Genomic DNA, 24730 nt, shown 5'->3' with positions numbered 1-24730 from the left:
TAGATATGAGATAGATATGAGATAGATAGATATGAGATAGATATGAGATAGATATGAGATAGATAGATATGAGATAGATATGAGATAGATAGATATGAGATAGATAGATATGAGACAAATAGATAGATATGAGATAGATATGAGATAGATATGAGATAGATAGATATGAGATAGATAGATAGATATGAGATAGATAGATATGAGATAGATAGATATGAGATAGATAGATAGATAGATAGATATGAGATAGATATGGGATAGATATGGGATAGATATGAGATAGATATGAGATAGATATGGGATAGATATGAGATAGATATGGGATAGATAGATATGAGATAGATAGATAGATAGATAGATATGAGATAGATAGATAGATATGAGATAGATAGATAGATAGATAGATAGATATGAGATACAGAGATAGATAGATATGAGATAGATATGTAGATATATAGATAGATAGATATGAGATAGATAGATATGAGACAAATAGATAGATATGAGATAGATATGAGATAGATAGATATGAGATAGATAGATATGAGATAGATATGAGATAGATAGATATGAGATAGATAGATATGAGATAGATATGAGATAGATATGAGATAGATAGATATGAGATAGATATGAGATAGATATGAGATAGAAAGATATGAGATAGATAGATATGAGACAAATAGATAGATATGAGATAGATATGAGATAGATAGATATGAGATAGATATGAGATAGATAGATATGAGATAGATATGAGATAGCTAGATAGATATGAGATAGATAGATATGAGATAGATAGATAGATAGATAGATAGATAGATAGATATGGGATAGATATGAGATAGATATGGGATAGATAGATATGAGATAGATAGATAGATAGATATGAGATAGATAGATATGAGATAGATAGATAGAAATGAGATACAGAGATAGATATGAGATAGATAGATAGATATGAGATAGATAGATAGATAGATATGAGATAGATATGAGATAGATAGATAGATATGGGATAGATAGAGATATATGATAGATAGATACAAGATAGATAGATAGATAGATAGATAGATATGATATATATAGATAGATATGAGATAGATAGATAGATATGAGATAGATATGAGATAGATAGATAGATAGATATGAGATAGATAGATAGATATGAGATAGATATGAGATAGATAGATATGAGATAGATAGATATGTCAAGGAAGAAAGCAGCACTCCTAGCGGTGTGAACAGGTGCCTCCTAGCCAGGGTCCCGGTCCAGGATCCTATATACTTATTCCAAGGAAGATGTAGTGGCCTTCACATTTGGGATGAATAAATAGTTCCACTTTGTTTACACCAGTTTTGAGTGCCACTGCATCTTCCATCTTCCTTGGAATAGATAGATTGAAAAAAATGATATAGAATAAAATTAAGTGTAAATAAAAAATAAAAAAAAATAGAAGTATTTGCAAAGTAATTCAATTTCACAAAATAAATTTCCTCCTTTTATTGGGAATATATGATAGATACAGAGAGGTACAAATTACTTACAGGTATAATACAGAGGATTTCTGCTGATAACAGCAAAGAATATACATAGAATATTTACAGGGTATAAAGTGACACGTTCCTCCAATGTATACACATATATATATTTATATTTACTATAGAGGTCATAGATAGAATCTATACGTGCTGCCTATGTATAGATATGTATAGATATTTATATAGAGATTTATAGATTTTATTTTCTTTATACACTCGTATATACATCAAGTCTTAGGATGTGAAAGCGGAAAAACCGTCGTCTGGACGGAATTGGAGAATAAAAAAAATAAATAAATAAAAAATGAAAAAAAAAATTCCCAAACTTTGAATATTATTATTATTTTTTTTGTTGGGCTATGATTAAAACCGTTATAATGGCGACTTGGCGACTGCAATGATGTCATCTTTGATGGTCTAGCGGTGTGTTTCCCAAGCAGGGTGCCTCCAGCTGCTGCAAAACTACAACTCCCAGCATGCCCGGACAGCCGTTGGCTGTCCGGGCATGCTGAGAGTTGTAGTTTTGCAACAGCTGGAGGCACCCTGCTTGGGACACACTGGTCTAGTGGATACTTTTTTAATGAACTTGTGTCCACCGCTATGATTGTTGCAAGGATTGTCAGGTTGGTCGTCGAAATAGAAGCGCTAAATGTTGACGGACGGCGCCACCAAAAGTCTCTAAACATCTTTCTTCACAACACCATGGTGGGGATGTGGTGCGCCAGGGACGCCGGGTGTGGGACGGGGAGGTTGGGGGAGTGAGCCTGCAGGGAGCCGTTTGGCGGGCGGTGCCTGGCGCTCTTCTGGTGGGCGCGGAGGCCGGCCAGCTGTGAGTAGGCGCTCTGGCAGACCTGGCATTTGTACGGACGCTCCCCAGTGTGCAGTCGCACGTGGTTCCGTAGGGTGGAAGACTGGCTGAAGCGACGGTTGCAGAAGCGGCACACGAAGGGCTTGTCCAGGGTGTGGATCCGCATGTGGGAGCGCAGATTGCTGCGCGAGTTGAAGCCTCTATGGCAGATGACACAGCGCATGCGGCCGGACAGGACGGGGCCGTTGGTATCGCCGCCTCCGAAGTCATCTGAAAGAGGGGAAAATAACATTAAAATCACTAGAACAAAAAAAATAATTCTAAAAGCTCCCCCTGCTGGACACTATAGGGTAATACAGGGGAAGCTGAATATTAAAATCACGCTATTTTCCACTATTGTCGCCATGCCTGCTCTGCCACTCACCGTGTTTGCTTTTCTTCTGCTCCTCCTCTATGCCCGGCACGCCAGGAATACCCAGGAAGGTGCTCTGAGAATTACTGTACCAAACCAACAGCTCCTGGTCCGGAGGGATAGTCTGCGGGGAAAGAAATGGAGACATTCAGGAACCTGCGCCAAAGCATTGCGTCCCATCATACAGTGCAGCATCACATAAAAGAGAGAAGAAAGGCAATAAGGTTTTGGCGCCCCCCTCTGGGGGTTATATCAGTACTGGGGGGTTATAAGAGGAGCGGCTGATATCATCACATATGATGTAATATATAGAGGTTATATCAGTACTGGAGCGTTATAAGAGGAGCGGCTGATATCACATATGATGTAATATATAGAGGTTATATCAGTACTGGAGCATTATAAGAGGAGCGGCTGATATCATCACATATGATGTAATATATAGAGATTATATCAGTACTGGAGCATTATAAGAGGAGCGGCTGATATCAGTCACATATGATGTAATATATAGAGGTTATATCAGTACTGGAGCGTTATAAGAGGAGCGGCTGATATCATCACATATGATGTAATATATAGAGGTTATATCAGTACTGGAGCGTTATAAGAGGAGCGGCTGATATCAGTCACATATGATGTAATATATAGAGGTTATATCAGTACTGGAGTGTTATAAGAGGAGCGGCTGATATCATCACATATGATGTAATATATAGAGGTTATATCAGTACTGGAGCGTTATAAGAGGAGCGGCTGATATCATCACATATGATGTAATATATAGAGGTTATATCAGTACTGGAGTGTTATAAGAGGAGCGGCTGATATCATCACATATGGTGTAATATATAGAGGTTATATCAGTACTGGAGCGTTATAAGAGGAGCGGCTGATATCATCACATATGATGTAATATATAGAGGTTATATCAGTACTGGAGCGTTATAAGAGGAGCGGCTGATATCACATATGATGTAATATATAGAGATTATATCAGTACTGGAGCGTTATAAGAGGAGCGGCTGATATCATCATATATGATGTAATATATAGAGATTATATCAGTACTGGAGTGTTATAAGAGGAGAGGATGATATCAGTCACATATGATGTAATATATAGAGATTATATCAGTACTGGAGCGTTATAAGAGGAGCGGCTGATATCACATATGATGTAATATATAGAGGTTATATCAGTACTGGAGGGTTATAAGAGGAGCGGCTGATATCACATATGATGTAATATATAGAGATTATATCAGTACTGGAGCATTATAAGAGGAGCGGCTGATATCATCACATGATGTAATATATAGAGGTTATATCAGTACTGGAGTGTTATAAGAGGAGCGGATGATATCATCACATATGATGTAATATATAGAGGTTATATCAGTACTGGAGCGTTATAAGAGGAGCGGCTGATATCATCACATATGATGTAATATATAGAGGTTATATCAGTACTGGAGCGTTATAAGAGGATGATATCAGTCACATATGATGTAATATATAGAGATTATATCAGTACTGGAGCGTTATAAGAGGAGCGGATGATATCATCACATATGATGTAATATATAGAGGTTATATCAGTACTGGAGCATTATAAGAGGAGCGGATGATATCACATATGTAATATATAGAGGTTATATCAGTACTGGAGCGTTATAAGAGGAGCGGCTGATATCATCACATATGATGTAATATATAGAGAATATATCAGTACTGGAGCGTTATAAGAGGAGCGGCTGATATCACATATGATGTAATATATAGAGGTTATATCAGTACTGGAGTGTTATAAGAGGAGCGGCTGATATCAGTCACATATGATGTAATATATAGAGGTTATATCAGTACTGGAGCGTTATAAGAGGAGCGGCTGATATCATCACATATGATGTAATATATAGAGAATATATCAGTACTGGAGCGTTATAAGAGGAGCGGCTGATATCAGTCACATATGATGTAATATATAGAGGTTATATCAGTACTGGAGCGTTATAAGAGGAGCGGATGATATCAGTCACATATAATCTCTATATATTACATCATATGTGATGATATCAGCCGCTCCTCTTATAACGCTCCAGTACTGATATAATCTCTATATATTACATCATATGTGATATCAGCCGCTCCTCTTATAACGCTCCAGTACTGATATAATCTCTATATATTACATCATATCAGTACTGGAGCGTTATAAGAGGAGCGGATGATATCATCACATATGATGTAATATATAGAGGTTATATCAGTACTGGAGCGTTATAAGAGGAGCGGATGATATCATCACATATGATGTAATATATAGAGATTATATCAGTACTTGGGCGTTATAAGAGGAGCGGCTGATATCATCACATATGATGTAATATATAGAGGTTATATCAGTACTGGAGCGTTATAAGAGGAGCGGCTGATATCACATATGATGTAATATATAGAGATTATATCAGTACTGGAGCGTTATAAGAGGAGCGGCTGATATCATCACATATGATGTAATATATAGAGATTATATCAGTACTGGAGCGTTATAAGAGGAGCGGCTGATATCATCACATATGATGTAATATATAGAGATTATATCAGTACTGGAGCGTTATAAGAGGAGCGGCTGATATCATCACATATGATGTAATATATAGAGATTATATCAGTACTGGAGCGTTATAAGAGGAGCGGCTGATATCACATATGATGTAATATATAGAGATTATATCGGTACTGGAGCGTTATAAGAGGAGCGGCTGATATCATCACATATGATGTAATATATAGAGGTTATATCAGTACTGGAGCGTTATAAGAGGATGATATCAGTCACATATGATGTAATATATAGAGATTATATCAGTACTGGAGCGTTATAAGAGGAGCGGCTGATATCATCACATATGATGTAATATATAGAGATTATATCAGTACTGGAGCGTTATAAGAGGAGCGGATGATATCACATATGATGTAATATATAGAGATTATATCAGTACTGGAGCGTTATAAGAGGAGCGGCTGATATCATCACATATGATGTAATATATAGAGATTATATCAGTACTGGGGTGTTATAAGAGGAGCGGATGATATCACATATGATGTAATATATAGAGATTATATCAGTACTGGAGCGTTATAAGAGGAGCGGATGATATCATCACATATGATGTAATATATAGAGGTTATATCCGTACTGGAGCGTTATAAGAGGAGCGGCTGATATCACATATGATGTAATATATAGAGATTATATCAGTACTGGAGCGTTATAAGAGGAGCGGCTGATATCACATATGATGTAATATATAGAGATTATATCAGTACTGGAGCGTTATAAGAGGAGCGGCTGATATCATCACATATGATGTAATATATAGAGATTATATCAGTACTGGAGCGTTATAAGAGGAGCGGCTGATATCATCACATATGATGTAATATATAGAGGTTATATCAGTACTGGAGCGTTATAAGAGGAGCGGCTGATATCACATATGATGTAATATATAGAGATTATATCAGTACTGGAGCGTTATAAGAGGAGCGGCTGATATCAGTCACATATGATGTAATATATAGAGGTTATATCAGTACTGGAGCATTATAAGAGGAGCGGCTGATATCACATATGATGTAGTATATAGAGGTTATATCAGTACTGGAGCGTTATAAGAGGAGCGGCTGATATCATCACATATGATGTAATATATAGAGGTTATATCAGTACTGGAGCGTTATAAGAGGAGCGGATGATATCACATATGATGTAATATATAGAGATTATATCAGTACTGGAGCGTTATAAGAGGAGCGGCTGATATCACATATGATGTAATATATAGAGATTATATCAGTACTGGAGCGTTATAAGAGGAGCGGCTGATATCAGTCACATATGATGTAATATATAGAGATTATATCAGTACTGGAGCGTTATAAGAGGAGCGGCTGATATCACATATGATGTAATATATAGAGATTATATCAGTACTGGTGCGTTATAAGAGGAGCAGCTGATATCAGTCACATATGATGTAATATATAGAGATTATATCAGTACTGGAGCGTTATAAGAGGAGCGGCTGATATCATCACATATGATGTAATATATAGAGGTTATATCAGTACTGGAGCGTTATAAGAGGAGCGGCTGATATCACATATGATGTAATATATAGAGGTTATATCAGTACTGGAGTGTTATAAGAGGAGCGGCTGATATCATCACATGATGTAATATATAGAGGTTATATGAGTACTGGAGCGTTATAAGAGGTGCGGCTGATATCAGTCACATATGATGTAATATATAGAGGTTATATGAGTACTGGAGTGTATTTCACATAATGATTCCATGGAAATGATAACGTGGCACTCACCCGTCCGCTGACATAACACGAGACAGGGAAGGGATCAGACAAGATGGGGGTGATGTAAGGCAACAGCCGTTTCAGACCTGGCAAAGTGTTGTGAAGACACAAAACGGCTGTTGCCTTTCATCACCCCCATCTTGTCTGATCCCTTCCCTGTCTCGTGTTATGTCTTTGTACACAATATAAAGAAGATATGTCAGCGGACGGGTGAGTGCCACGTTATCATTTCTATGGAATATTTGTGGGTTACTCATTCTATATACACATATTTATCGCTCTATTATGTGGGTGCCAGGTGTTCGGCAGATAGAAGAGATATAACTTGTCCTATTTTCAGCCTCTTCCCATTGATCTATTAGGTTAGATACATCATGTGGTAACATTCTGGGGTATCCAAACGGCTTTAATCACCCAAAAGGGGTCAATTGATTCTCCTTCCGGCCTCCGTTGGGCGCTATTTGTTGGCGTACTGTCAGTTCTGGCCCTTATGAACAATCTGCGGTGATGTCCCTGGCAGTAGCGGTCGCAGAACTTGTTGCCACCCCTATGTCTCTCCTGTGTCACGTATAAGTTTGTGCCCCCTTGGCTGCCACCTGGCATCTCCCTTGGCTCCCGGTGTCGAGCTCCTTGGTTACCAAGGTCACCCAGAGAATATGGCGCTACTGAACGCACTCCAGGGGCGATGGTCGATGAATGGGGAGCGCCGCTCCGGGTGTCTCGGCTTCTTATGGCGGCTCCCAAACAATGCGGAGAGCGGTGACCTTGAGCCTAACAGCGAAATACAGAGAATGAGTGGCGCAGAGTCTATGGGGTCTATGATCCCACCGCCAGCCCTTTGTATGTCAGGTTACGGGAAACTTCTGAATCTTCACCCTCCTCCCCCCACAGAAAGAGAAAAATGACATCGCTTGTCACAAGCAAATCCAGAAATGGCGGGGTGCTGGAGGCTTCTATTGGATAAGTGATGTTTACCGCCGCGGCCGTGCGTGCGAAGGAGATGTCTGTAAACTGCGCCATTCACCCTAACCCGCCATTTGTTACAGGGTAAATTGATTTTTTCCTGTTAGAAGAAAAGAGTTGCCATTCCTGCTGCGCCGCGGAAAGATCCTCGGATCCTATTGTTATGACCCAGGACTGCTCATATAGGGATCAGCAGGGGCCACTGCCGGCCCTACAAGTGAATGAGGGGCCACAGCACTGAATCTTCCAGTTAGGACAGTCATCCAATGTTCTAGAATTATCTATACATTAAAATGGGGGAGGGGGGGTGAACATCAACCGAGTCTAGAATGTTCTAGAACTGACTGCACTGTCCAGTGGTGACCTGAGGAGGGCGCCAAAAGTGAACCCAGCCGCCATTGTTTTGTAGGTCACCAAGATAAGAAGCTGCTGCAGTACATTGTGTATGGGAGATGATGGGAGTATTACCTCGATGGCCTTGTAGAAGATGCTGTTCCCGATCTGTACCACCTCCAGGTTCTGCTCCTGCTCGTTGCGGGCGCACTTTATATATGTCATCCAACTGCGGTGATCCTCCTGACTGGCGTCAATAAAATACCGCACTGTGCTGTCCTCATTAAAGACCTGAAAGAAGACAGGGGGTTAATAATGTCATAATAGACAATACAGAGAAATATCTATATATATCATATCTATCTCTCTCATATCTATCTATCTCATATCTATCTCATATCTATCTATCTATCTATCTCATATCTATCTATCTCATATCTATCTCATATCTATCTCATATCTATCTCATATCTATCTATCTCATATCTATCTATCTATATCTCATATCTATCTATCTCATATCTATCTATCTATCTCATATCTATCTATCTCTCTCATATCTATCTCATATCTATCTCATATCTATCTATCTCATATCTATCTATCTATCTATCTCATATCTATCTCATATCTATCTATCTCATATCTATCTCATATCTATCTATCTCATATATATCTCATATCTATCTATCTCATATCTATCTATCTCATATCTATCTATCTATCTCATATCTATCTCATATCTATCTATCTATCTATCTCATATCTATCTCATATCTATCTATCTCATATCTATCTCATATCTATCTATCTATCTATCTCATATCTATCTATCTCATATCTATCTATCTATCTATCTCATATCTATCTCATATCTATCTATCTATCTCATATCTATCTATCTATCTCATTTCTATGTCATATCTATCTATCTATCTATCTCATATCTATCTATCTCATATCTATCTCATATCTATCTATCTCATATCTATCTATCTATCTCATTTCTATCTCATATCTATCTATCTATCTCATATCTATCTCATATCTATCTATCTCAATGTCTCATGGGATTACAGGAGGACATTGAGTCCATTGGGGATGATACAGCGCCCCCCTCCCCCTTTCTTGTATACATGGCCCACCAGCTGTGGTGACACTACAACTCCCAGCATGCTATGTGTTGTGAAGACCCTCTAGTTTGCACAGTACTGCCCTATACAAATCTTGACCTCTTATACAAACAATTGGGGGGGACTTTCAGATGACCCCCCCCCCTTCAGTTTCATTGACATCCAAAGTGTCTATTTAAGCCAATTGTCCTGACAGCGCAGACAATGGAGCCGACACCATTCATCTCCATCCACTTCATCTCATTCAATTAGTTCCTCCCCTGGGGGGAGACATCACTTGATCTTATCTGAGCCCCCGGATACACCTGTGCTGAGGATGATGAGGGTGATGGTGATGAGGGGGTGATTATGTGGGGGATGATGAGGATGATGAGAGTGATGGTGGTGATGATGATGATGAGAGTGATGATGATGAGGGGGTGATTATGTGGGGGATGATGATGATGGTGAGGATGATGATGATATCTATCTATGATGATGATGATGAGAGTGATGGTGGTGATTATGAGAGTGATGATGATGAGGGGGTGATTATGTGGGGGATGATGATGGGAATGATGATGGTGAGGATGATGATGATATCTATCTATGATGATGATGATGAGAGTGATGATGATGAGGGGGTGATTATGTGGGGGATGATGATGGTGGTGGTAGTGGTGGTGGTGATGATGATGATGAGAGTGATGATGATGATGATGATGACTCTCACCTCCCACATCAGGTTGTTGTTCTTGCACAGATCCACATGTTCCGGGGAGATGACTCTGCCGGTGAAGGGCCCCATCTCGGTTCCGGCTTTGATCCAGGTCTTGGAGAAGATCCCGAGGCCTTCGCCGGGTATAGAGCTCTGGGCGATGATCACCTCTGTGGGCAGAACCAGGCTGGAGAGCTTCTGGACCTCTGAGGAGGAGGAGACGCACTGTGAGAACTGAGTCCAACCGGGAGATCTATATCACCTGCATTATATATCAGCTTATCTATATAATATAAACTATATATAATATAATATAATCTATATATAACCTGATCTATATAATATAAACTATATATAATATAATATAATCTATATATAACCTGATCTATATAATATCATCTATATATAACCTGATCTATATAATCTAATCTATATATAATATAATATAATCTATATATAACCTGATCTATATAATATAATCTATATATAATCTGATCTATATAATATCATCTATATATAACCTGATCTATATAATCTAATCTATATATAACCTGATCTATATATAATATAATCTATATATAACCTGATCTATATAATATAATCTATATATAATCTGATCTATATAATATCATCTATATATAACCTGATCTATATAATCTAATCTATATATAACCTGATCTATATAATATAATATAATCTATATATAATATAATCTATATATAACCTGATCTATATAATCTAATCTATATATAACCTGATCTATATAATATCATCTATATATAACCTGATCTATATAATCTAATCTATATATAACCTGATCTATATAATATCATCTATACATAACCTGATCTATATAATATCATCTATATATAACCTGATCTATATAATATCATCTATATATAATATAATCTATATATAACCTGATCTATATAATATCATCTATATATAATATAATCTATATATAACCTGATCTATATAATATAATCTATATATAACCTGATCTATATAATATAAACTATATATAATATAATCTATATATAACCTGATCTATATAATATAATCTATATATAACCTGATCTATATAATATAATCTATATATAATATAATCTAATCTATAAATAATATAATATAATCTATATATAACCTGATCTATATAATATAATGTAATCTATATATAATATAATCTATCTATAACCTGATCTATATATAATCTAATCTATATATAACCTGATCTATATAATCTAATCTATATAACCTGATCTATATAATATCATCTATATATAACCTGATCTATATAATATCATCTATATATAACCTGATCTATATAATATCATCTATATATAACCTGATCTATATAATATCATCTATATATAACCTGATCTATATAATATCATCTATATATAACCTGATCTATATCACCTGCATTGTATATCAATTTATCTATATAATCTAATCTATATATAATCTGATCTATATAATCTAATCTATATATAATATAATATAATCTATAAATAATATAATATAATCTATATATAACCTGATCTATATAATATCATCTATATATAACCTGATCTATATCACCTGCATTGTATATCAATTTATCTATATATAATCTAATCTATATATAATATAATCTATATATAACCTGATCTATATAATATCATCTATATATAACCTGATCTATATAATATCATCTATATATAACCTGATCTATATAATATCATCTATATATAACCTGATCTATATAATATAATCTATATATAACCTGATCTATATAATATCATCTATATATAACCTGATCTATATAATATAATCTATATATAACCTGATCTATATAATCTAATCTATATATAACCTGATCTATAAATAATCTGATCTATATAATCTAATCTATATATAATCTAATCTATATATAATCTAATCTATATATAATCTAATCTATATATAATCTGATCTATATATAATCTAATCTATATATAATCTAATCTATATATAATATAATCTATATATGTCATCTGATTGATACATGATGTGATCTATATATAATCTAATCTATATATAATGTAATCTATATATATAATCTGATTGATACATGATGTAATCTATATATATAATCTGATTGATACATGATGTGATCTATATATATCATCTGATTGATACATGATGTGATCTATATAATCTAATCTATATATAATCTGATCTATATATATAATCTGATTGATACATGATGTAATCTACAGTAAATACATTATTGTCTTGTAAAGTTACCGATCTAATGCCCAATAATCCCATCAATGTGTCTGGGAAATCATCATCAATACCAAGAATTCATAAGAATATCGATAATCGTCAATTAGATTGGGAAACAATTGTATAAAAGTCGCTATTTCTCCTACCGATCCCAGTGATTCCTGAGGATCTTATTTTATCCAATCCAGATTTAATCCAATTTAACCCTTTCTGTCAATTTGGCTCCTTTCCCGATCTTTTCTATGAGTTTTTTTCCCTTTTGCCCTCGAATCGTTTCTAAAGGATCAAAATTGTCTGTCGCGCCCAATCAGATCGCTCTGGATCAGAGGGGTCTCTAAACTGTGGACCCCAAGTTGGTCCAAAACTACAACTCCCAGCATGCTGGAGCTCGCCAGTTTGAAGACCCCTGTATTTAGATCAGTGGTCTCAAACTGTGAGCCTCCAGCTGTTGCAAAACTACAACTCCCAGCATTCCCCGACAGACCCCTATTAGTACAGGGTGCCTCCAGCTATTGCAAAACTACAACTCCCGAAGGCTGTCCGGGCATGCTGGGAATTGTAGTTTAGCAACAGCTGGAGGCTCACAGTTTGCATCGCGATCACTTACAGTAGATCAGTGGTTTCCTAACTGTGACCCTCTTTGCAAAACTACAACTCCCAGCATGCCCGGACAGCCGAAGGCTGTCCGGGCATGCTGGGAATTGTAGTTTTGCAACAGCTGGAGGGTTACAGTTAGAGACCACTGATCTAGATACATTGTATCATCAGGAATTTGAATCGTCCGTTAAAACCAACAACGGTTTATTCTCTAACAAATTCAAATTCTATTTCTGGTATTATTTATTTATTTATTTATTTATTTATTTATTTATTTATTTATTGTAAACGATCTACGTCTTCTTCCAAATAAATAATGAATAAATAAATATAAATGTATACATATATAAAAATAATCAATTAAATAAATATAAATGTCTACATACACAAATAATTAATTAAATAAATATAAAAAACAATATATATATATATATACACACACAAATAATTAATTCATTAAACAAATATAAAAAAACCCGATATATATATATATATATATATATATACACACACAAATAATTAATTAATAAAATAAATATTTAAAAAAACAATATATATGTGTATATATATATATATATATATATATATATCTATATACTCACACACATAATTAATTAATGAAAGAAATATAATAAAAAAAACAATATATATATAAACTCACACACAGATAATTAAATAAATAAATAAATAAAAGAATTCCCAAAGTTCTGAGAATAAAGGGGGTAAGTGAATGGGGATTTTATTGAACACGGAACCTGGGACCATAGGGGGGGGGGGGGGGGGTGTTTGTCGCCCAGACAGGGGTTAAATGCTGCCCCCATCTTACCCGTCCTGCCATTCGTCACCCTGGTAAAGTGATGGGCATTCATGAAACCCAACAAGAAAGAAATGGCTCATTGTAAATTCATTAGTCTGTGTGGAAAGTGTCGCCGATACATTTGGGGCATCGTGTAGGGAGGAATTTCCACCCCAACAAAACGGGGGATTATCTGCCTGACATGAGGAGAATGATGGGGGGATTAGTCTTCATGGTCAATTAGGAAAGGAACAGAGAGGAGAATGGGAGTCATAATAGATGCCAGGAGCCCCGAGTGATGACTGTGGAATAAGACCCAGACACCTCTCTGAATGGGACTCTGCTGCTTCTCTCGGTTTAAGTGGAAACTTTTCTTCTTCTTCTTTTTCAGGTCAAACTCAAGTTAACTAAATGAATGTAAAAGCTTTTCTTCCCCAGTCTGACTCTATTACATGCCCCGCAAAACTGGGGAGAGGGGGGGGAACTGGGAAAGGCGGGGGGGCACTGGGAAAGGGGGGGCGGGCATAAAGGGGATTTCAGGCTCGGTTGGTAATAAAAAATAAAGGAGATTTTCTGATGGGAACCGAAAGTGGAAGAAGCGCAGATGTCAAAGAAGAGAATGGAAATATTTACACAAATTGTATCAAACGAAACGGAGAGATGTGTGATCGGTGGGAGATGTGTGATCGGTGGGAGATGTGGGATCGGTGGGAGATGTGTGATCGGTGGGAGATGTGTGATCGGTGGGAGATGTGTGATCGGTAAGAGATGTGTGATCGGTGGGAGATGTGGGATCGGTGGGAGATGTGTGATCGGTGGGAGATGTGGGATCGGTGGGAGATGTGGGATCGGTGGGAGATGTGTGATCGGTGGGAGATGTGTGATCGGTGGGAGATGTGTGATCGGTAAGAGATGTGTGATCGGTGGGAGATGTGGGATCGGTGGGAGATGTGTGATCGGTGGGAGATGTGGGATCGGTGGGAGATGTGTGATCGGTGGGAGATGTGTGATCGGTAAGAGCTGTGTGTGGTGCAGCCTGGCATGGTGGTCACCTAGGTCCGGGATCAGTGATCAGTATGAGATGTGTGATCGGAAGAAGAGATGAGTTATCACTATAAGGTGTGTGGGTCACCCTGGCACAGGCGGCACCTAGGTCCAGGATCAGGGATCAGTATAAAATGTTTGATAGGTATAAGGTGTGGGTCACCCTGTCCCGGGGGGCACCTAGGTCCAGGATCAGTGATCAGTATGAGTTGTATGGATCAGTGATCAGTATAAGTTGTATGGATCAGTGATGAGTATAAGTTGTATGGATCAGTGATCAGTATAAGTTGTATGGATCAGCCCGTCCCGGGGCACCTAGGTCCAGGATCAGTGATCAGTATTTGTATGGATCAGCCCGTACCGGGGGCACCTAGGTCCAGGATCAGTGATCAGTATTTGTATGGATCAGTATAAGTTGTATGGATCAGGGATCAGTATAAGTTGTATGGATCAGTGATCAGTATAAGTTGTATGGATCAGTATTTGTATGGATCAGGGATCAGTATAAGTTGTATGGATCAGTATAAGTTGTATGGATCAGGGATCAGTATTTGTATGGATCAGTATAAGTTGTATGGATCAGTATTTGTATGGATCAGGGATCAGTATAAGTTGTATGGATCAGTGATCAGTATAAATTGTATGGATCAGTATAAGTTGTATGGATCAGTATTTGTATGGATCAGTATAAGTTGTATGGATCAGTATAAGTTGTATGGATCAGTATAAGTTGTATGGATCAGTGATCAGTATAAATTGTATGGATCAGTATAAGTTGTATGGATCAGTATAAGTTGTATGGATCAGTATAAGTTGTATGGATCAGTATAAGTTGTATGGATCAGTATTTGTATGGATCAGTATTTGTATGGATCAGTATAAGTTGTATGGATCAGTATAAGTTGTATGGATCAGTATAAGTTGTATGGATCAGTATAAGTTGTATGGATCAGTATTTGTATGGATCAGTATTTGTATGGATCAGTATAAGTTGTATGGATCAGTATTTGTATGGATCAGTATTTGTATGGATCAGTATTTGTATGGATCAGTATTTGTATGGATCAGTATTTGTATGGATCAGTATAAGTTGTATGGATCAGTATTTGTATGGATCAGGGATCAGTATAAGTTGTATGGATCAGCCCGTCCCGGGGCACCTACCTCCGGAGAAGGACTGTGCCAGCACCTCGGCAGTGAACGCCGTCTTGGGGCCGATGTGGTTGCTCTTCTCCTCGAACAGTTGCTCCCCCAGGACGTTCCTCCATCGGCCGTACAGGAAGCTGTGTAAGATGTCCGAGGTGATCATCTCCGCCAGGGACAGTCCCGGGGGCTTCAGGCCGCTCTTCAGGACCAAAGCTTCTGCGGGGAGCACTGAGCCCATCATGGGTCTGCTGAGCCTGCTGGTACTTGTAGTGCTGCGGAGTCACGTGTCACCCGCCTCTACCTCCTCACACTGCGGATCTCTCCTCCTCGCCTCAGCCCTTCCCTCTTATAGGGGCCTGGATGACCCTCCTAATTGGTTATTAATGACCCCCCTGACGTGTAGAGAGAGACAGTCCCCCTCCTCCCGAGAGACTGCCAGAGAAAGAGAGAGGTGGGGAGGAGGGAGAGACACCCGGGGGCACCTGCTGCAGACCTGCCCCAAACTACTGCCCCTCTACCCACCCACCCAAACTACTGCCCCTCTACCCACCCACCCAAACTACTGCCCCTCTACCCACCCACCCAAACTACTGCCCCTCTACCCACCCACCCACCCAAACTACTGCCCCTCTACCCACCCACCCACCCAAACTACTGCCCCTCTACCCTCCCAAACTACTGCCCCTCTACCCTCCCAAACTACTGCCCCTCTACCCTCCCAAACTACTGCCCCTCTACCCTCCCAAACTACTGCCCCTCTACCCACCCACCCAAACTACTGCCCCTCTACCCTCCCACCCAAACTACTGCCCCTCTACCCTCCCACCCAAACTACTGCCCCTCTACCCTCCCAAACTACTGCCCCTCTACCCTCCCACCCAAACTACTGCCCCTCTACCCTCCCAAACTACTGCCCCTCTACCCTCCCAAACTACTGCCCCTCTACCCTCCCACCCAAACTACTGCCCCTCTACCCACCCAAACTACTGCCCCTCTACCCACCCACCCACCCAAACTACTGCCCCTCTACCCACCCACCCAAACTACTGCCCCTCTACCCACCCACCCACCCAAACTACTGCCCCTCTACCCTCCCAAACTACTGCCCCTCTACCCTCCCAAACTACTGCCCCTCTACCCTCCCAAACTACTGCCCCTCTACCCTCCCAAACTACTGCCCCTCTACCCACCCACCCAAACTACTGCCCCTCTACCCTCCCACCCAAACTACTGCCCCTCTACCCTCCCACCCAAACTACTGCCCCTCTACCCTCCCAAACTACTGCCCCTCTACCCTCCCACCCAAACTACTGCCCCTCTACCCTCCCAAACTACTGCCCCTCTACCCTCCCAAACTACTGCCCCTCTACCCTCCCACCCAAACTACTGCCCCTCTACCCTCCCACCCAAACTACTGCCCCTCTACCCTCCCAAACTACTGCCCCTCTACCCACCCAAACTACTGCCCCTCTACCCTCCCACCCAAACTACTGCCCCTCTACCCTCCCAAACTACTGCCCCTCTACCCTCCCACCCAAACTACTGCCCCTCTACCCTCCCAAACTACTGCCCCTCTACCCTCCCAAACTACTGCCCCTCTACCCTCCCAAACTACTGCCCCTCTACCCTCCCAAACTACTGCCCCTCTACCCTCCCAAACTACTGCCCCTCTTTCCTTCTTTTCCTTCTCTTCTTTATCCGTTTCTTATTTTCTTCACTATTTCCTTTTCTAACTTCTTTCCTGTAATTTTTTTCCATCCTTATTTCTCTCTCATCTCTTCTTCCGTTTTCTTTTCTGTCTTTTCTTTTTCTGACTTTTCTTCTCAGTTTTTTCTCTCTTTTCCATATTCGTTCATTTTGTCCCTTCTGTCACTTTTTTCCTTCATTCTCTCTTTTCATTTCCTTCTTATATCTATCTATCTATCTATCTATCTCATATCTATCTCATATCTATCTATCTATCTATCTATCTATCTCATATCTATCTATCTATCTATCTATCTATCTATCTCATATCTATCTCATATCTATCTATCTCATATCTATCTCATATCTATCTATCTCATATCTATCTCATATCTATCTATCTCATATCTATCTATCTCATATCTATCTATCTCCTATCTATCTCATATCTATCTATCTATCTCATATCTATCTCATATCTATCTATCTCATATCTATCTATCTCATATCTATCTCATATCTATCTATCTCCTATCTATCTCATATCTATCTATCTATCTCATATCTATCTCATATCTATCTATCTATCTATCTATCTATCTCATATCTATCTATCTCATATCTATCTATCTCATATCTATCTATCTCATATCTATCTATCTCATATCTATCTATCTCATATCTATCTATCTATCTCATATCTATCTCATATCTATCTATCTATCTCATATCTATCTCATATCTATCTATCTATCTCATATCTATCTCATATCTATCTATCTCATATCTATCTATCTCATATCTATCTATCTATCTATCTATTTATCTCATATCTATCTCATATCTATCTATCTATCTATCTATCTCATATCTATATATCTAATATCTATCTATCTCATATCTAGCTCATATCTATCTATCTCATATCTATCTATCTATCTATCTATCTATCTCATATCTATCTATCTCATATCTATCTATCTCATATCTATCTATCTATCTATCTCATATCTATCTATCTCATATCTATCTCATATCTATCTATCTATCTATCTCATATCTATCTCATATCTATCTATCTCATATCTATCTATCTATCTATCTATCTCATATCTATCTATCTCATATCTATCTATCTCATATCTATCTATCTATCTATCTCATATCTATCTATCTATCTATCTCATATCTATCTATCTCATATCTCTCTATCTCATATCTATCTATCTATCTATCTATCTCATATCTATCTATCTATTATCTCATATCTATCTATCTCTCTATCTATATCATATCTATCTATCTATCTATCTCATATCTATCTATCTATTATCTATCTATCTATCTCATATCTATCTATCTATCTATCTATCTATCTCATATCTATCTATCTATCTATCTCATATCTATCTATCTCATATCTCTCTATCTATCTATCTCATATCTATCTATCTATTATCTATCATCTATCTATCTATCTATCTCATATCTATCTATCTATTATCTATCATCTATCTATCTATCTCATATCTATCTCATATCTATCTATCTATCTATCTATCTCATATCTATCTATTTATCTATCTATCTCATATCTATCTCATATCTATCTCTCTATCTATCTATCTATCTATCTATCTATCTCATATCTATCTCATATCTATCTATCTATCTATCCATCTATCTCATATCTATCTATCTCATATCTATCTATCTATCTATATATCTATCTATCTATCTATCTATCTCATATCTATCTATATCTATCTATCTATCTCATATCTATCTATCTATCTATCTCATATCTATCTATCTATATCTATCTATCTATCTATCTCATATCTATCTATCTATCTATCTCATATCTATCTATCTCATATCTATCTCATATCTATCTATATCATATCTATCTATCTATCTCATATCTATCTCATATCTATCTATATCATATCTATCTATCTCATATCTATCTATCTCATATCTATCTATATGTATCTATCTATCACATATCTATCTATCCATCTATCTCATATCTATCTATCTCATATCTATCTATATCTATCTATCTATCTATCTATCTATCTATCTCATATCTATCTATCTCATATCTATCTATATCTATCTATCTATCTATCTCATATCTATCTATCTATCTATCTATCTATCTCATATCTATCTATATCTATCTATCTATCTATCTCATATCTATCTATCTATCTATCTATCTATCTATCCCATATGTATGTTATATACGCGCTTCACCTCTGTATTACCGCATACTTCTGTACATTGTTGGTTTCCTTTCATCCGGTGTGAATTGACACATGATGTTCTGTTCGGTGATTTCTCTCCGTTTCTCAGTATTCGTTGTGTCCGGTTCTCTCCGTTTCTCAGTATTCGTTGTGTCCGGTTCTCTCCGTTTCTCAGTATTCGTTGTGTCCGGTTCTCTCCGTTTCTCAGTATTCGTTGTGTCCGGTTCTCTCCGGTGTCGCCTTCTCTGTGCAGCATCCAAAATAATAATGAGAAAAAACGGCAGAAAGAAATGGGGAAGGAGGGAACATTATCCAGAGAAAGAAAGTGTATGGCAAAGAGGAGTCTACAATACATGAGAGATAGATAGATAGATAGATAGATAGATAGATAGATAGATAGATAGATATGAGATAGATAGATATGAGATAGATATGAGATAGATATGAGATAGATAGATATGAGATAGATATGAGATAGATATGAGATAGATAGATAGATAGATAGATAGATATGAGATAGATATATATGAGATAGATATGAGATAGATAGATATGAGATAGATAGATGTGAGATAGATATGAGATAGATAGATATGAGATAGATAGATATGAGATAGATATGAGATAGATAGATATGAGATAGATATGAGATAGATAGATATGAGATAGATATGAGATAGATAGATATGAGATAGATAGATATGAGATAGATAGATAGATATGAGATAGATATGAGATAGATAGATAGATAAGAGATAGATAGATAGATAGATAGATAGATATGAGATAGATAGATATGAGATAGATATGAGATAGATAGATAGATATGAGATAGATAGATAGATAGATATGAGATAGATAGATAGATATGAGATAGATAGATATGAGATAGATATGAGATAGATAGATATGAGATAGATAGATAGATAGATATGAGATAGATAGATATGAGATAGATGGATAGATAGATAGATATGAGATAGATAGATATGAGATAGATATGAGATAGATAGATAGATAGATATGAGATAGATAGATAGATAGATAGATAGATAGATATGAGATAGATAGATAGATATGAGATAGATAGATATGAGATAGATAGATAGATAGATATGAGATAGATAGATATGAGATAGATGGATAGATAGATAGATATGAGATAGATAGATATGAGATAGATATGAGATAGATAGATAGATAGATATGAGATAGATAGATAGATAGATAGATATGAGATAGATAGATAGATATGAGATAGATAGATATGAGATAGATATGAGATAGATAGATATGAGATAGATAGATATGAGATAGATAGATAGATAGATATGAGATAGATAGATATGAGATAGATGGATAGATAGATAGATAGATATGAGATAGATAGATAGATAGATATGAGATAGATAGATATGAGATAGATAGATAGATAGATATGAGATAGATAGATAGATAGATATGAGATAGATAGATAGATATGAGATAGATAGATATGAGATAGATAGATATGAGATAGATAGATAGATAGATATGAGAGAGATAGATATGAGATAGATAGATAGATAGATATGAGATAGATATATAGATAGATATGAGATAGAAAGATAGATAGATAGATTTGAGATAGATAGATAGATATGAGATAGATATGAGATAGATAGATATGAGATAGATAGATATGAGATAGATATGAGATAGAAAGATAGATAGATAGATATGAGATAGATAGATAGATATGAGATAGATATGAGATAGATATGAGATAGATAGATAGATAGATATGAGATAGATAGATAGATATGAGATAGATATGAGATAGATAGATAGATAGATATGAGATAGATATGAGATAGATATGAGATAGATATGAGATAGATATGAGATAGATAGATAGATAGATATGAGATAGATATGAGATAGATATGAGATAGATAGAGAGATAGATATGAGATAGATAGATAGATATGAGATAGATATGAGATAGATATGAGATAGATATGAGATAGATATGAGATAGATAGATATGAGATAGATAGATAGATAGATATGAGATAGATATGAGATAGATATGAGATAGATATGAGATAGATATGAGATAGATATGAGATAGATAGATATGAGATAGATAGATAGATAGATAGATATGAGATAGATATGAGATAGATAGATATGAGATAGATAGATATGAGATAGATAGATAGATATGAGATAGATAGATATGAGATAGATAGATAGATATGAGATAGATATGAGATAGATAGATAATCCCTGCATTGCTTTGTGGGGTGTGTATCGGATTTAGAGGTTTCTATGGGTTGATATGAATATCCAATGTTCTCTGTATAATAGATAATTCCCCTATAAAGCGCTGCGGACTTTAAATATTCATGACCATTAATTGAGCCTGTGACTCTATCGGGCCATTGTTGCGGGTGTATCGGGTGAATGGGGTGAGTCCTTTCTTCTCTTCTGCAGGGTTGTTGCTGGCAGCGCCCCCTCCTCCCGGCAGGACACGTCTCTATCTCATCAATCTGATGGTCAGAGGAGACAGCTCCAGCCGCAGAGTGTGAATGACACCGCAAGAAAGGAGATTAGTGCTGTACAGCTGCCTCTACAGGAGCAGCCCCCACCCTGCCCTGGTGGGGGCCCCATGAATAGATCTCAGACTGATTTATATGTATTATGGTTAAACATTTATTGCTGTCACTGAAAAGACTGGGAAAGGGCAGAGACAAAGGGGCCATTCTGAGGAGCCCCCGGGGCAGGTACAGGCAGAGACCCCCGAACTTCTCAGGAAGAAACTTCACAACTCAACTCTAGAGATGAAGAAGAGACCAAAATCATTCGCATATCTATCTATCTATCTATCTATCTATCTATCTATCTATCTATCTATCTATCTCATATATATCTATATCTATCTATCTATCTATCTATCTATCTATCTCATATCTATCTATATCTATCTATCTATCTATCTATCTCATATCTATCTCATATCTATCTATCTATCTCATATCTATCTATCTCATATCTATCTATCTCATATCTATCTATCTCATATCTATCTCATATCTATCTATCTCATATCTATCTATCTCATATCTATCTCATATTTATCTCATATCTATCTATCTCATATCTATCTATCTATCTATCTATCTCATATCTATCTCATATCTATCTATATCTATCTCATATCTATCTCATATCTATCTCATATCTATCTATATCTATCTCATATCTATCTATCTATCTATCTCATATCTATCTATATCTATCTCATATCTATCTCATATCTATCTATCTATCTCATATCTATCTCATATCTATCTGTCTATCTCATATCTATCTCATATCATATCTATCTATCTCATATCTATCTATCTATCTCATATCTATCTCATATCTATCTATCTATCTATCTATCTATCTATCTATATCTATCTATATCTATCTCATATCTATCTATCTATCTATCTATATCTATCTCATATCTATCATCTATCTCATATCTATCTATCTATCTATCTATCTATCTATCATCTATCTATCTATCTCATATCTATCTATCTATCTATCTATCTCATATCTATCTATCTCATATCTATCATCTATCTCATATCTATCTATCTATCATCTATCTATCTATCTCATATCTATCTATCTATCTATCTATCTATCTATCTATCTATCTCATATCTATTATCTATCTCATATCTATCTATCTCATATCTATCTATCATCTATCTATCTCATATCTATCTATCTCATATCTATCTCTCTCATATCTATCTATCTATCTATCTATCTATCTCATATTTATCTATCACATATCTATCTATCTATCTCATATCTATCTATCTTATATCTATCTATCTCATATCTATCTATCTATCTCATATCTATCTCATATCTATCATCTATCTCATATCTATCTATCTCATATCTATATCTATCTCATATCTATATCTATCTCATATCTATCTATCCCATATCTATCTCATATCTATCTATCTATCTATCTATCTATCTATCGCATATCTATCTCATATCTATCTATCTCATATCTATCTATCTATCTCATATCTATCTCATATCTATATCTATCTCATATCTATCTATCTCATATCTATCTATCTATCTATCTATCTCTCTCATATCTATCTATCTATCTATCTGTCTCATATCTATCTATCTATCTATCTCATATCTATCTATCTCATATCTATATTTATCTCATATCTATCTATCTCATATCTATATCTATCTATCTCATATCTATATCTATCTCATATCTATCTATCTCATATCTATCTATCTCATATCTATCTATCTCATATCTATCTCATATCTATCTATCTCATATCTATCTATCTATCTATCTATCTATCTATCTATCTATCTATCTCATATCTATCTCATATCTATCTCATATCTATCTATCTATCTATCTATCTCATATCTATCTATCTATCTATCTCATTTCTATCTATCTATCTCATACCTATCTATCTATCTATCTCACATCTATCTATCTCATATCTATCTATCTCATATCTATCTATCTCATATCTATCTATCTCATATCTATCTATCTATCTCATATCTATCTATCTCATATCTATCTATCGATCTATCTATCTCATATCTATCTATCTATCTATCTCATATCTATCTA

The 24730-nt window shown here is 36.2% G+C and overlaps 1 protein-coding gene and 1 long non-coding RNA gene across 2 annotated transcripts in view; one reads left to right on the top strand and one right to left on the bottom strand.

Moving 5' to 3' along the window:
- LOC130291648 (uncharacterized) overlaps positions 1 to 24730 on the top strand; it is a 63941-nt gene that overhangs the window by 15435 nt on the left and 23776 nt on the right. The window contains exon 3 of the long non-coding RNA XR_008847990.1: positions 2820 to 2986. This is a non-coding gene — a long non-coding RNA (uncharacterized LOC130291648). The remainder of the gene's footprint in view (positions 1 to 2819; positions 2987 to 24730) is intronic.
- PRDM12 (PR/SET domain 12) lies at positions 1490 to 16581 on the bottom strand. Its single transcript, XM_056540640.1, has 5 exons — positions 16127 to 16581; positions 10291 to 10481; positions 8581 to 8736; positions 2775 to 2886; positions 1490 to 2620 (listed from the first exon to the last, which is right to left on the bottom strand). The coding sequence occupies exons 1-5, from the start codon at positions 16347 to 16349 to the stop codon at positions 2235 to 2237; spliced, it is 1068 nt and encodes a 355-aa protein (XP_056396615.1). The 5' UTR covers positions 16350 to 16581; the 3' UTR covers positions 1490 to 2234.

This window comes from Hyla sarda, chromosome 9 (genome assembly GCF_029499605.1).
Source record: "Hyla sarda isolate aHylSar1 chromosome 9, aHylSar1.hap1, whole genome shotgun sequence".
In the NCBI taxonomy this organism is placed as follows: domain Eukaryota; kingdom Metazoa; phylum Chordata; class Amphibia; order Anura; family Hylidae; genus Hyla; species Hyla sarda.
Note: the sequence above shows the minus strand (reverse complement) of the source record. Positions and strands in the feature narration are given on the sequence as shown.

Coding starts and splice junctions, on each gene's coding strand:
- PRDM12 (XM_056540640.1), bottom strand. CDS start 16,349: ATGATGGGCTCAGTGCTCCCCGCAGAAGCTTTGGTCCTGAAGAGCGGC. Junction 10,482..16,126: donor GGCACAGTCCTTCTCCGGAG/GTAGGTGCCCCG, acceptor CCTCCTCCTCAG/AGGTCCAGAAGCTCTCCAGC. Junction 8,737..10,290: donor ACAACAACCTGATGTGGGAG/GTGAGAGTCATC, acceptor GTCTTCTTTCAG/GTCTTTAATGAGGACAGCAC.